The following is a 12,378-nucleotide window of genomic DNA, read 5'->3' on the forward strand; positions in this document are numbered from 1 at the left end:
TAAAGTACGTTCTTAGAAATATATAACTGCTATATTCCTATAATGATGATTTTTGTTCCCTTCTGGTACATGGATATTTCCCTTTTCCTTAATTTTTACACAGTCACACTTGTTTGTCTCATTTGGCATGGTTTTCTTGTGCCTGTGAGGGCACTCCTCAGAGGATGTGTACATACTGCTTTGAACTCTTAGTGTGGTTAATTCTTTCAATGTGAAAGAACTGGAAATTTTAACAGTATTTTCATTTACAAAAAGGTACACACTCTTTAGAAAGAACAGCTCAAAGTGAGTCAAGTCCAAATTAATCTTTAGATACTAATGAAAACATCCAAGTTTCAAACTATTATTTAAAATTTTTAATATCAATATGCCAGGTTTAAAAATGTGTATCTTAGGAAAAGAAGACTGTATCTTACTTGTTTTTTGTGGTAGATTTCAGATGTGTAATCTACAGATACTTTTGCTACATCTATATTGTAGTACAATAAATGTCAGAATAAAATTGGTAGCATGAAGAAAAAAAACCCTTACATGTTAATTATACAAATGATCTACAAAGACACTAACACATCCTCCTTGGTTTCTGTCAAGGAGTTGCCAGCCATTTCTGAAAAATCTCATTTAATACCTTCAAGAAATTTAAGGCACCACAGCTCACCATTTTTTTCTTCTAATTTGCCAAACATTTGCTCTTGTAATACCCAGAAATTGTCATGACTGTTATTATTTGCTGTTTATCCTTCTTCTTCATGTAAGTGTCTAAACTCCAAAACTGCAGAGGAGTGTCTTAATCAACTCTTAGCCAGTGCATAATTTTGTTAGATCATGACAATAGACAATAGAAGAAACACTTCTGTCTCTTGAAAGAATAAAAAGGTAAAAGAATAATCAGGGAAATCCTTGTGTTTAGTTCCCAAAATAATACAACCACTGTCTAATATATTAAATGCATTATAGATATAAATCACAAAACACAAGAATTTAGCAAATATCAAAACCACTCCCTAAGGGAGACATGATTTCTTCTAAGTCATACCTGGTCATCCAAAGGCAATTCACAGAAGGCAGGAATGTATTTGGCCCATTCCACCAATACTAAGAGCTGTTGCTTCATGGACTCACAAACGTCACTGATGCTTGCAATTTTCTTAACGTTTATGTCAGTGCTGGCGCTGGGGTTTGGGACTGAGATCTAATGTTAACAAAATATTATATGAGTTTATCATTTAAACCACTAAATGGCCAATAGTTCCTCTATTTCCTACAACAATATAACATAAACAGCCTGGGAGGGAGAATTATTTTTATCATAGTAATTTCATATTCGACATTTTTAATTTCAGAGATAAAATTATTATTGGTTTAAAGCTAATTTGAAAACATGAGTATATAAATATAAACTGAGTACAGATTTTTAATACCGAATCTGTAAATGAGGTTAGGATTTTGGAGGAAGTTTGTAGTTTAAAATGACTCCATAATGAAATGGATAGTAACCACAGGAAATAAACGCTATGCCTGTAATTTTAGTTTAAACTCATATTTTCATTAAGGATCTCCATCTTTAATCTTTGTTGATTTTTATGAAAAAAAGCTAGTGGATAAATTGATGGAAGGTGGAAATATTTAGAGAAGAAATGAAAATATTAAGAAGCCATAAAAATAAAATTAAGAAACAAACCAAGGGCTGGAGAGATGACTCAGCCGTTAAAGGCTAGGCTCACAACCAAATATATAAGAAAAAAAACAAAATTAAGAAATAAACTCAGCAATGGTGAGATGTGTAATACAAGATAATTATGCTAAAGTTGTACATAACTCTTGACTATGAAAATATAAATGATACTTTACAATGTTTTCTACCTAATTAAAACTTTGTAAAGTCAAGTTTAGCCATAGGTTCTTGTGTGTACATGTGGGTGTGCATGTGTGCCTTTGTCATGTGAACCCCAATATTCTATCACAGCACCCCTTTAAGCCATGCTCTAAATGCTTTATTGGACCATCAAGTAATTTCCAAGTAATACTGATGATAATGAGATGTTAACCTCATCACATTACTTCTGTGTTATCAAGAACGAAAGTAGACTCACTGCCTCCTTAGGGCCTGATTAACTGCTTAACTATTTCATAATTTGCCTTGTCATAGACATTTCCAATGAAGGCAATGCTAAAATGAACTGCCTTTAGAAGATTATATTTAGACTTAATGGTTGTATTTTATGTGTAAAATGCATGATTGATCCTTTTAACTTCACACCTGATAATCTTACTCTACAATTTGAAAGTAATGAAATCTACTCCCCCCCCCCCCATTTTGTGAGTTCTGTTTCTGTTTTTTTTTTTCTTTTCTTTTTTTAGGAGCTGGGGACCGAACCAGGGCCTTGCGGTTGCTAGGCAAGCACTCTACCACTGAGCTAAATCCCCAACCCCATGAGTTCTGTTTCTAATGGTCATCAAAGCATGTGTTCCCTAAGGGGATGGTGAGTTGATTTCTTGAATTCAGATGTAAAGTTTAAAGAAAGAAATGCTAATGAAAGTTACCTCAATATTGAAGCAGATGATTTTTACAGAATTAACCAATAAAATGTTACAATAAAAGAGAGCAACATGCTATGTTATATTTTTACTTGACCTCATAAATACAACTTCCAAACAACCTTACACTTAAGAATTTTTCCATTTAAAGATAGGGTCTTGTTAAAAAAAATCAGAACCAAAATTTAAAAAAGTCAACTGTTCTCCTACTACTTTCAAAGTGATACTTTTGAGCCTGTTTATATTAACCCTCACAGTGAGCACAGAACAGAACCCAGAAGACAGCACTCTGCATTAGCAGGCACTGGATTCCATTGTACAGTCAATGCTGGGGGTGTAGTGTGTACCTGGCAGGACCTCACTTCGGCTTGTGCCAGAGTATTGATGGAGGGGATGTTGGTGCCCTCGTACGTGCTTCTTCTTGTGCTGATTCTGTCGCGCTCATTTTGCACCGCTAAGAGAGAAAACCACAGTTGTTTATTAGATCTCTAATGCAGGCTAAAGTAGGGAGCTGGAAATAAGGAAAATCAAAGAAGTTCAGATATGGTATTTCAAGATGTAGAAATTGAAACTTTTTTTTAAAGTTCCTTCCTGGGGTTGGGGATTTAGCTCAGTGGTAGAGCGCTTGCCTAGGAAGCGCAAGGCCCTGGGTTCGGTCCCCAGCTCCCAAAAAAAGAACCAAAAAAAAAAAAAAGTTCCTTCCTGAACCACTTTGAAATCCTTTCCAAGATAGGAATAGGTAAGCTTGTCCCCAGAGCTCATAAATTATGGTGGCTTGAACTTTGTAATGAGACAAATGCTGGGACTTGGTGGGTCACCCGATTTTAACATGCTGTGTTTTTGAAAAAGATGGTTTTCTATTCTCTCACAGTTAATAAAACAAAAGGTAATGAGACTTAAAATACTGGTTGTCTGGTTGGCCAGGTTAAAGATAACAACATAGTCACTGTCAAGAGATGTGAGCCATACATTCTGAAATTCTTATTTTCTTTTAACTACTAAATACTGCCCAATAAAGTAAATTTACTTTAGATAAGATGGTTTTAAGTAAACTTGTGACCTTTTATAAAGCTATGTTTACAGGTATTAGCTTCAGAAATCATTGCGTAATCTGAGATATCTCCTTAGAAAATGGAAGCCTGAATTCCTGCTTTGCAGAAGGATGAAATCATTCCTCACATTATATACAATGTCTGCAAGAGAGAGGTAGATCTACTTCTTTGATTTAGATACGAAAGAATAAGAGATGCACATGTCTAAACAATTATTGAAAACCAAAGTTTTAAAAAATAAGAAACAAGGGAATGTTACCCAAAAATTCACATATATATTCATGTAAAAAAATAAATCAATTGGCTGTCAAACTTAAATTTCAAAAATAAGAACACAAAATGATCTTCCAGTAAACAAAGACAAGAACATAAGGACTATAGCCCCTCAATTATCTAGGTTAATACTCTAATTAGGTTTGTTGGAAATATGCTATCAAAATATTAATGTTTTTCTCCAGCAAAGAAAATCCCCAATTTCTATATCAATGTCACAGAGACTCAAATTTAGCAACTCTGTTAAGTTAGCAGAAAACGTGTAAGCATTTGTCTAAAAAAAAAAGAAGTTATCTTTAGGGTGAGTCAAATATTTAACATTTAACATTTTATTTTTAAAAAAATCAATCTAGTAGCTTATTTTTGTTTTATTTTTCACTTATGTGGTAATACATAGAAGTGAAAGATGTTCTTCTGTTTTTATAAATTTGATTCTTCTTACCAAACTTTATAAAAACACTGAATATATTAAATATATCATAAGCATTTGCAATTTTCATATAAACCCCTGTTTCTGTTTCTGCTTAATTAATACTGATATTAAGTTATATTATTTATTGAAGTTAGATACAGAGTTAGACACATCAATTTTTAAACTCAAAAGTTGCTTTCTGATCTATTTAACAAAATCAAACCATCATCTTAAGAACAGTAGAAGATGTAATTTCCCTATTTTCAAAGGTTATTTTGTTTCATAAATTGTCAGTCTCAATGGGGAAATGCAGGGTTTTTTTCATTTACAATTTTATAAAGGTAAGGATTGTTTTTCAGGTAGAAAAGACATTGAAAAATTATGTGATTATTCCTATGAACTACCTAATGGATCTTTTAGGACATTAGCTAACGATTTTTGAAAGAAGAAATTGCCTCTTTAATGTAGTAAAGTTTACTTTTTGTAATATTCTTTTAAGATTAACAATTCAATAGAAGCTAACGAAATTTCCACATTTTTAAATTATTAAGAGAAAAAAGGCTGTTTGATATATTTTATACATTTGCAGTGCTATGATTTGATTTAGCTCTCTTTTTGTGAGTTAGTAATATATTTGTCAAAAACAGCTCTTTGTATATGACAGACACAGGCACACAGCAAAATATAGGTATGAAGTCTTGCAAATGCTACACCTGTCAAATATTTGGGATATACATCACAGTGGTCTCTTATCATGTCAGACTGAGAAGAGATGACTTAACAGGCAAAAGTAAAACTACTGTACACGGAGTACCATATCTGCACTACTATTATTGAAGAGAATATGAGATTCTCAGGATGGGGGATTATCTTCTCTATCATGGTCACAATTCAGGTCTTAGTATCTGGAACAATGTTTAGGAAACAGTAAGGTCCATTGAATATTTTTCATTAGAGGAATGCATAAAATGTGGATTTTTAGTTGACACTTGTGGAAAGAGTAAAAATACCCAGGTGTTTCTAGAAAGGAAAACTGTGTGTACAGTACGTCCATGTCTTTAATCTGTGCATAGATTTTGCCTATGGAGAGAATGGTGTCAACTTTCAGTGTAGATAAACACTAGTTCCTCAGCCTACTTACTACACAGCCTCGGACTAAATTCTTTAATTAGAAACTCTTTGACAGACTTTTCATTAATATATTGATATATTGTGGGAAATCAGAACTTTTTATGTAGGTTATTATGATTAATGATTATGTTTGCACATTGTTAGCCCTTTGCATCGATAATCATAATCATCATTATTACTATTACCTTCTTTTTTCATTCCTGCTCTAAAACATTTTCTTAATCGACAGTATCTGCATTGATTCCTTTTGTCCTTGTCAACAACACACTGGCGACTGAACCTGTAACAGGAAACACGCATTATCATCATTTTTCAAATAAAGCAGATAAACAAACACTCAGACTTTAAGTAATTACAGTTAAATCAGGCTCAATACAAAGCATGTATAAAAATATACAGCTCAGGATTGGACAGATACATGGTGATACACAGTTCACCTCTACAGTATACATCTACTTTGGAAAAGTGCTTAGCAGTTTTTCTAAAAGTTAAGCATAGAGCTACAGATAGGACACAGCAGTTTCAAGGTATGTATATACCAGAGAGAAATGAAACCATTGGAGTGATGAGCAGGTAAAATCCCACACAATGGAACAATGCTATTCATTAATAAGTTAGAATGAAGCACTGATACACATGCTGAACACCTTTGAAAACCCTTCCAAATAAAGGGGATACCAAAAATCACATAGTGCAGTGTCCAGACAGGCCAATCTATACTAACAGAAAGAAGATTGTTTCCTTACACTGCATTAGAGTCAGGGAAACTGCAAGATGCCCTACTAGAGACTTCTTTACAGAGTAATTAAGGGCTGGTTTTAATTGATGGTAGCGATAGTCACATAGTTTGGAATATGCTAATATGTGAATACCTAGCTACACATGTTGGTATTTTTCATTTGCTGCAGATGATTATTGAATGAGGAGGATAACATAATGTGATTTGTGACTTATTAATACTTACAGATAAGACCTACTTAGACTCTCAAAGTAAGAAAGAGAACATGTGACCAAAAAAATCACAAGGAGAGTACATTTAATTCACATTAATTGAATAAAGAAGAAAGAAGAAACATACATCATGAAGTTCTTAACATGTTCAAGATCTTGATGTAGTCATAGAATAGATGAATATTGCCTATATTTGCAGTTAAAAGAAATTACAATCTAACAAATACACAGGAACATTGATGGAAGTTATAGAAAGTATCCTATAAATATTATTGACATAGAAGTTTAAGTACTTCAGGCAGGGAAAACCTGCTTCAGCAACATAGGAGTGCTAAAGTCAAATTAGAATTTATCAGTCTAAGAAATAGTTACATTTGAGACCAGTAATCTTGACTTTAAAAACATGGCCTTTCAATTTGCATCCATACAACAATTCTTCTGAAGAAAAGAAAAAGACTACAGGGATTGCTGAATATCAAAACTGTATAGAAGTCTAATAGAGGGCAGCACACGTAGTGTGAAGGCACAAATCCGCACATGCCTCTGCTCCTGGGACACTAGAACGCCATGAAGATTTGTTCTGGTGATGATTCTTCTCTACTGACCCCATAGAATGAAGGTGCAAATCATCACATTCCATTGCCAGAGCTGTCACTTTTTGTGGAGCTGTGCCTTACTTTTAAGAGTGCTCGTGACTTCAAACAATGGCACCTCTATGACACTTTGTTCCTTTGGGTGGTAATGTGAAGGAATCTAAGTGTGTACAGTAGCCATAGAGAAAATGAGTTACATAGTGGAGACAACTCATTTTTAGCTATGGAATGAGCATGCGGACATACACAATACCATCTAAATGCTCTTTACTTTGTCAAATTTTTAAAGTTAATAATTTGCTGCTTTTAAATCAACATCAAACTCCCCTGCAAATATTACAAAATAACACAAGGAGATATTTGTGGAGTTATGTATTAACTCTGATTACACCTTGAAAAATCAAATGTCAGATTGGGAATGTTCAAACATCCAACTCATTCTTACAGCAGCATCATAAGACTGAAGGTGTAGAGTACTTGCCTAGCATGTGGAAGGCCCTGATTTCTATTGCCAATTCAATCAAATAGTAACAATAACCATTAGTAATAATGTCTATAACTAATAGAACAAAAATAGATTTTTGTTCCTTCTGCTAAAAATCAGTGACATGTGTCAACAGCCCAAGTTCAACCTCAACAGTATATATTCAAGGACTGTCATAGAAATCAATCAGAATAAATACCTAAACTTACACTGAGCTATGACATTGAACAGGTACTATAGAAAAGACTAGTAGAAATATACGGAGTTATGAATTAATTAAGATCTAGACAAAACCTTGTTGGTAATATAAAATTTAACCCGAGAATTGCTTTCAAATGAAAATTAAATTTCACCATTTGATACCCATAAGATACAAAGTCATCTGTACTTTTAAATTTTTGTTGCTAAACACCCAGGATGTGTGGACCTTGAAGAGAAATTTTGAAAAAAATCTGCACACGTTAAAAAGCCATTTTAACAATTTAAAACACTGTTTAGTGGCATGTGAACATGGGATAAAGCAATAAAGAGACACAAGGAAAAGATTAACACCAATTTCTAGATGGTAGTTTCGCCTGGGCCACTGAGGACAAGTGGCCAGGGAGGTGTCCACTGGAGTGTTCAACTATATTGCTCTAAACTGGGTGGTAGGTATGTGAATTCCTTTATGCACCTATACAAGTCTCAGATTGTTTAAAGATGGCACTGCCACTGAGAATGTTGAACTGTATACACAACCATAAACTATTTTGAAGCTTGTCAAATTGGTTCGGGGTTATAGAACTACGAGAGCTCTTACTTGACCTTCCTCACATCACCTATGTCATCTTTAGACCCTAATAAATAAAACTTTGCTGAAACAAATTACCTGCAGGAATAAACGTGACTCTTCCGAATGCTACGCCTGAAAAAGCCTTTGCAGCCATCACAGCTGGATGCCCCATAGTGCTTTCCTGTTGCTCTGTCACCACAGATGGCACATAGACAGTTGACACCACTGTCTGTGGTATTCATACTTGTTGTCTCTGGGGCAGAACTGTCTGTTGAAAAAAGATGAGAGAAGTTAGTACAATGTCTACTGTTTGTTTCTACATCAGGCTTTGCTTAACTTCTGCTTTCCTTTCAAGTGCTGAGAGCATCCTCCTCAGCTTCTGTCTCACATTTCTCATCATTTAGCTTCAGATTATGATTTGTCTTAATTCTGTAACTACCACCTTTCTTAAGGGAAGCTTATGCAATCACATGACAGAAAATATCAACTCAATGATAAAATAAATCTTCACATTTTATTACATTTTATTTCTTCCATGATAATACCATAGAATACAGGTTTAACACATAAAACCCTATGTTAGAACTTCATTTTAGTTGAACAGAGAACTTGGAATTTCTTTTCCCAGTTGATTATTTGCCTCTTTTCGGCCTCTGCATGTAAGCCAGTGGTTCCACACCAGAGATAAAGTTTTAGGTGTCTTTCATGAGTTCTTTATATTACCATTTACATTTAATGTTTTGCACATCCTAAGGTAAGTATCCCCCTTCTCACCTTCAGCAAAGGTGAAAGGTTTTACCTAACACCATCATCCTTTCCAAGGCTTTTAGAGAATGTTCTAATTTTCATATTGTCATCTGAACTCCTTTTTGTATATTTTCTACTGGACAGCTGCTTCATGTGACCTTTGCCTGTCCAGTACACTGGGACATTTCATTAGAAAGCATAAAGCCAGTTATTTCACCATTATTCATAATGTACCTCCTCACACCGAAGTGTTCTGCCCTGGCACATTCCTCCACTCTCAGCTCACTGCCTTCTATCTTCCACTCTGTTCACTGTTCTACACCCTGGCGCCTCTCTGTGTTCTTTCACATATATGATTTCATCAACTGTACTTTTCAAAGTTTCTGAGACATTTCCCTGCCCTTATTTAAGCTGACTTTGAGGTTTCTGAACACTTCTCATGTTTTGTATGAATCTGCTTTGAGATTTCAAAGACCATCATCTCTCATCTGTCCTTCAAGCAAAGCCTAAAGTTGTACAAACTACCATTATTTTAAAAATGCATTTAAACATGCATTATTATTGCCTAGAATTGTACTACAAATGGACTGGATCACAAATACATCTTTATATGGAAAATATCAGCATCATAATATCAGGGAACTCATCTGTTTCTCTCATCCTTCTGTTTCTCACTACTGAGAACTGCTCAGCTACAGTGGAATATCTAATACTGTTTCAAAAGCAATATATATATATATAATATGTGTGTGTGCCCATAGGACTATATGTAGTTCCATGAGAATACATATAATCATTTCTATATAAGTATTTCTTTAATGAGTTCACATTGTTGCAAGTATTCTATGAATCTCAACATACCCAAAGACATTAAATACATAAGGAAATATATTAAAATGAACCTGGTTGCTTGTGGCCATCAATGAATGACAAAGAACTGCTGGGAGAGAGAAAAACAATTTTCTGCAATGGAGATGGACTATACCAATCACTTCTGGGAAGGACTCATATTCAGGAGGAGTTGATCAATATAACAAACACACATTCTTGTGTTATTCACTCGGTTACAGGTTGATGAAGGGGTTTTTCTTCTTTCTGGGTGTTGTTTTATTTTGATTTCTTGGTTGTGAGGATATTTGTTGTTCTATTGGGTTTTTGTTTATGTTTTGTCTTTGGGAAGGACTTTAAAGGAGGATGGAGCAGGAGGAGGAGAGGAAGTTGAAGGGCTGGTGGAGGAGAAGAACGTCATCAATATATTTGAATTGAAAATGATTTTAAGTAATAAATGTTTAAGTGTCTGGAATCAACTGTTCTTTGTTGGATAACATTAAAATATTACGGACAAAGTTAAGTCTGGCTTTATGTTTGATGCCATATTTACATGCTGCTGACAATATTGTTACAGGCAAACAAATGAGACACTACTGTAGTAGTACACTCTGAAAGATTCAATACATTTATATGGTACATCTGTACTTTACACTTATGATTCTGTGGTCTCTTATTAAAATTCTTATGTTATTGAAATAAATACTGAGTAGCTTTTATCAAATCTGTGTCCTCCTAAGTATTACACTATAGTTTTCACTCTGTACTTATGTTAAATTAGAGAATTTTCTAAATTAGAGCTTTTCAGTTTCTACAATTTCCCACTATTAAGCTATTGCTTATTGAAAATATAAAGTTCACAGTTTCAGAAGATTATTAAGCTAATCATAAGATGATTTTTTCAGTTATGAACTATACAAACATATGGTCACACAGACACTTACACACATGTATACACTTTCCCCATAGCATACACAACTGTAAGTTTTAACAGCTACAACCTGTCTTGAGTAAGCTTTCTACTTAGAAAAAGACATCTACATTCTGAATAGATGGTATCCTGTATTACATAAAGACTCAACCCTGAAATAATCTGTCTTCTTAAAAGTTAAATTATTACAGTAGACACATTCCCCAAGCTCTGGGAGCTAAACATTAGCTCATCAACCTGGGGTTTTATTCCTAAACCTTTATTTCTTTTTATATATGTGTCCAGTGAAGAGACTACACAATCACCTCAGGTGGAGTTTGTCTTCCACAGCAATGGAGTACTGAAATGATGAGATAAAGAGTGGATCCAGTAAACCTCCCTAGTATCCTGTATAACTTTGTCCATAGGCTACTTAACATACTGTACAGACAAATCTATTTTCAAGGACAATATGTCAAAAATTACTATCATTTCAATGTACAGCAAATTAAATAGCCCCTGAAACTATGCTTTGTAACCCACTAGCCTATAGAATCCTAAGGTAACTTTATAACACAAATATAAGCTATTCTACCTCTAACATCAAACAACTTAGGTAACACAAAATTTAAATTCAGGTTCAGATTTGTGGCCTTAGACACAAATCTTGAATTCTCCAGCAACCAAGCTAATCCAACCCATCAGAGAGCTCCATATCATTTTCCTGTGCTTATTTCTCTTAACATATAATTATATGAGAACTCACCATTGGGATTATACAAAATCTGCATAGTGTCAAATTCCAAGGTTGAGTAAGTTGGGTCCAAAACTTCACTGTAGTTTCCCATGGCCATTTCCAGTATCGGCTCCGAAACCCTCATCATCAGTTCAGAAACACACATACGAATGGATCCACACACTCAGAGTGTGCTAGCAGTTATGCTTTCAAGCTGTGATTACTAACCAGAGCTAACTGTCACTGGGTGATTTCAGTGCTTCTGTGGGAGGGGCTGTCAAACTGTAACTCCTTCAGCAGGCCAGGTCCTGCTCATTTTTCTTTTATGGCACATGAGAGCAATTCCTTGTGATAATCTTGGAATGCTTCATGGAACTGCCATTATCAGAAACACTTAGAAGACTAGCATGATCTTCTAAATTGATTTCCAGTACACAATAAATGACGTCATTTAAAGAGCGGTTAAACACAGAGAGGAGTCCCTGTCAAGATTTAACCTGAAATTGTTGTGGATGGTAGCCCACATGAGAAGCTTCAAAGCAAGTCCCAAAGAGTTTCAAAAGTCAAACTTATATTACTCTTAAAATTAGGAAAGTTAAAACTGTAACCTGCCAACACACCGAACACGTAACAGTGGCAGCTTTCCTGTATATGTACAATAAAATTGACTTTGTTTATTTTGGAGTAGAGCAGATTTGTAGTTTGTGAGATTGAGATTTATGACATGTTCTAGCAATGAACAGGCAGAGTCGTAATATAACCTGCATAATATTCTTCCAAATTATCAATTTATCATTCATGTTACTCCACAATTGCAAATTTCAGGGGGAGGGGGCAGCAACATGGATAGAATGCTTCAACTTGGTGAGTACTAAGAGTTCGTTTTAATTTTATCTACTTACATCCTAGGTGTTAGCCAAGTAAAGCTATCCCCAATGCATGGCTTTATAC

General features: G+C 34.5%; 1 protein-coding gene across 2 annotated transcripts in view; it reads right to left on the minus strand.

Moving 5' to 3' along the window:
* Window positions 1-12,378, minus strand: part of Hnf4g (hepatocyte nuclear factor 4, gamma) — a 150,870-nt gene that overhangs the window by 13,792 nt on the left and 124,700 nt on the right. Inside the window, 5 exon segments of one of the 2 annotated variants that reach the window (NM_001415088.1) lie at window positions 1,037-1,192; window positions 2,886-2,992; window positions 5,592-5,686; window positions 8,303-8,474; window positions 11,458-11,652. In NM_001415088.1, coding sequence (NP_001402017.1) covers window positions 1,037-1,192; window positions 2,886-2,992; window positions 5,592-5,686; window positions 8,303-8,474; window positions 11,458-11,593 — 666 coding nt within the window. In that variant the 5' untranslated portion in view covers window positions 11,594-11,652. 2 annotated transcript variants of the gene reach the window in all.

This window comes from Rattus norvegicus, chromosome 2, assembly GCF_036323735.1.
Source record: "Rattus norvegicus strain BN/NHsdMcwi chromosome 2, GRCr8, whole genome shotgun sequence".
Taxonomy (NCBI): Eukaryota; Metazoa; Chordata; class Mammalia; order Rodentia; family Muridae; genus Rattus; species Rattus norvegicus.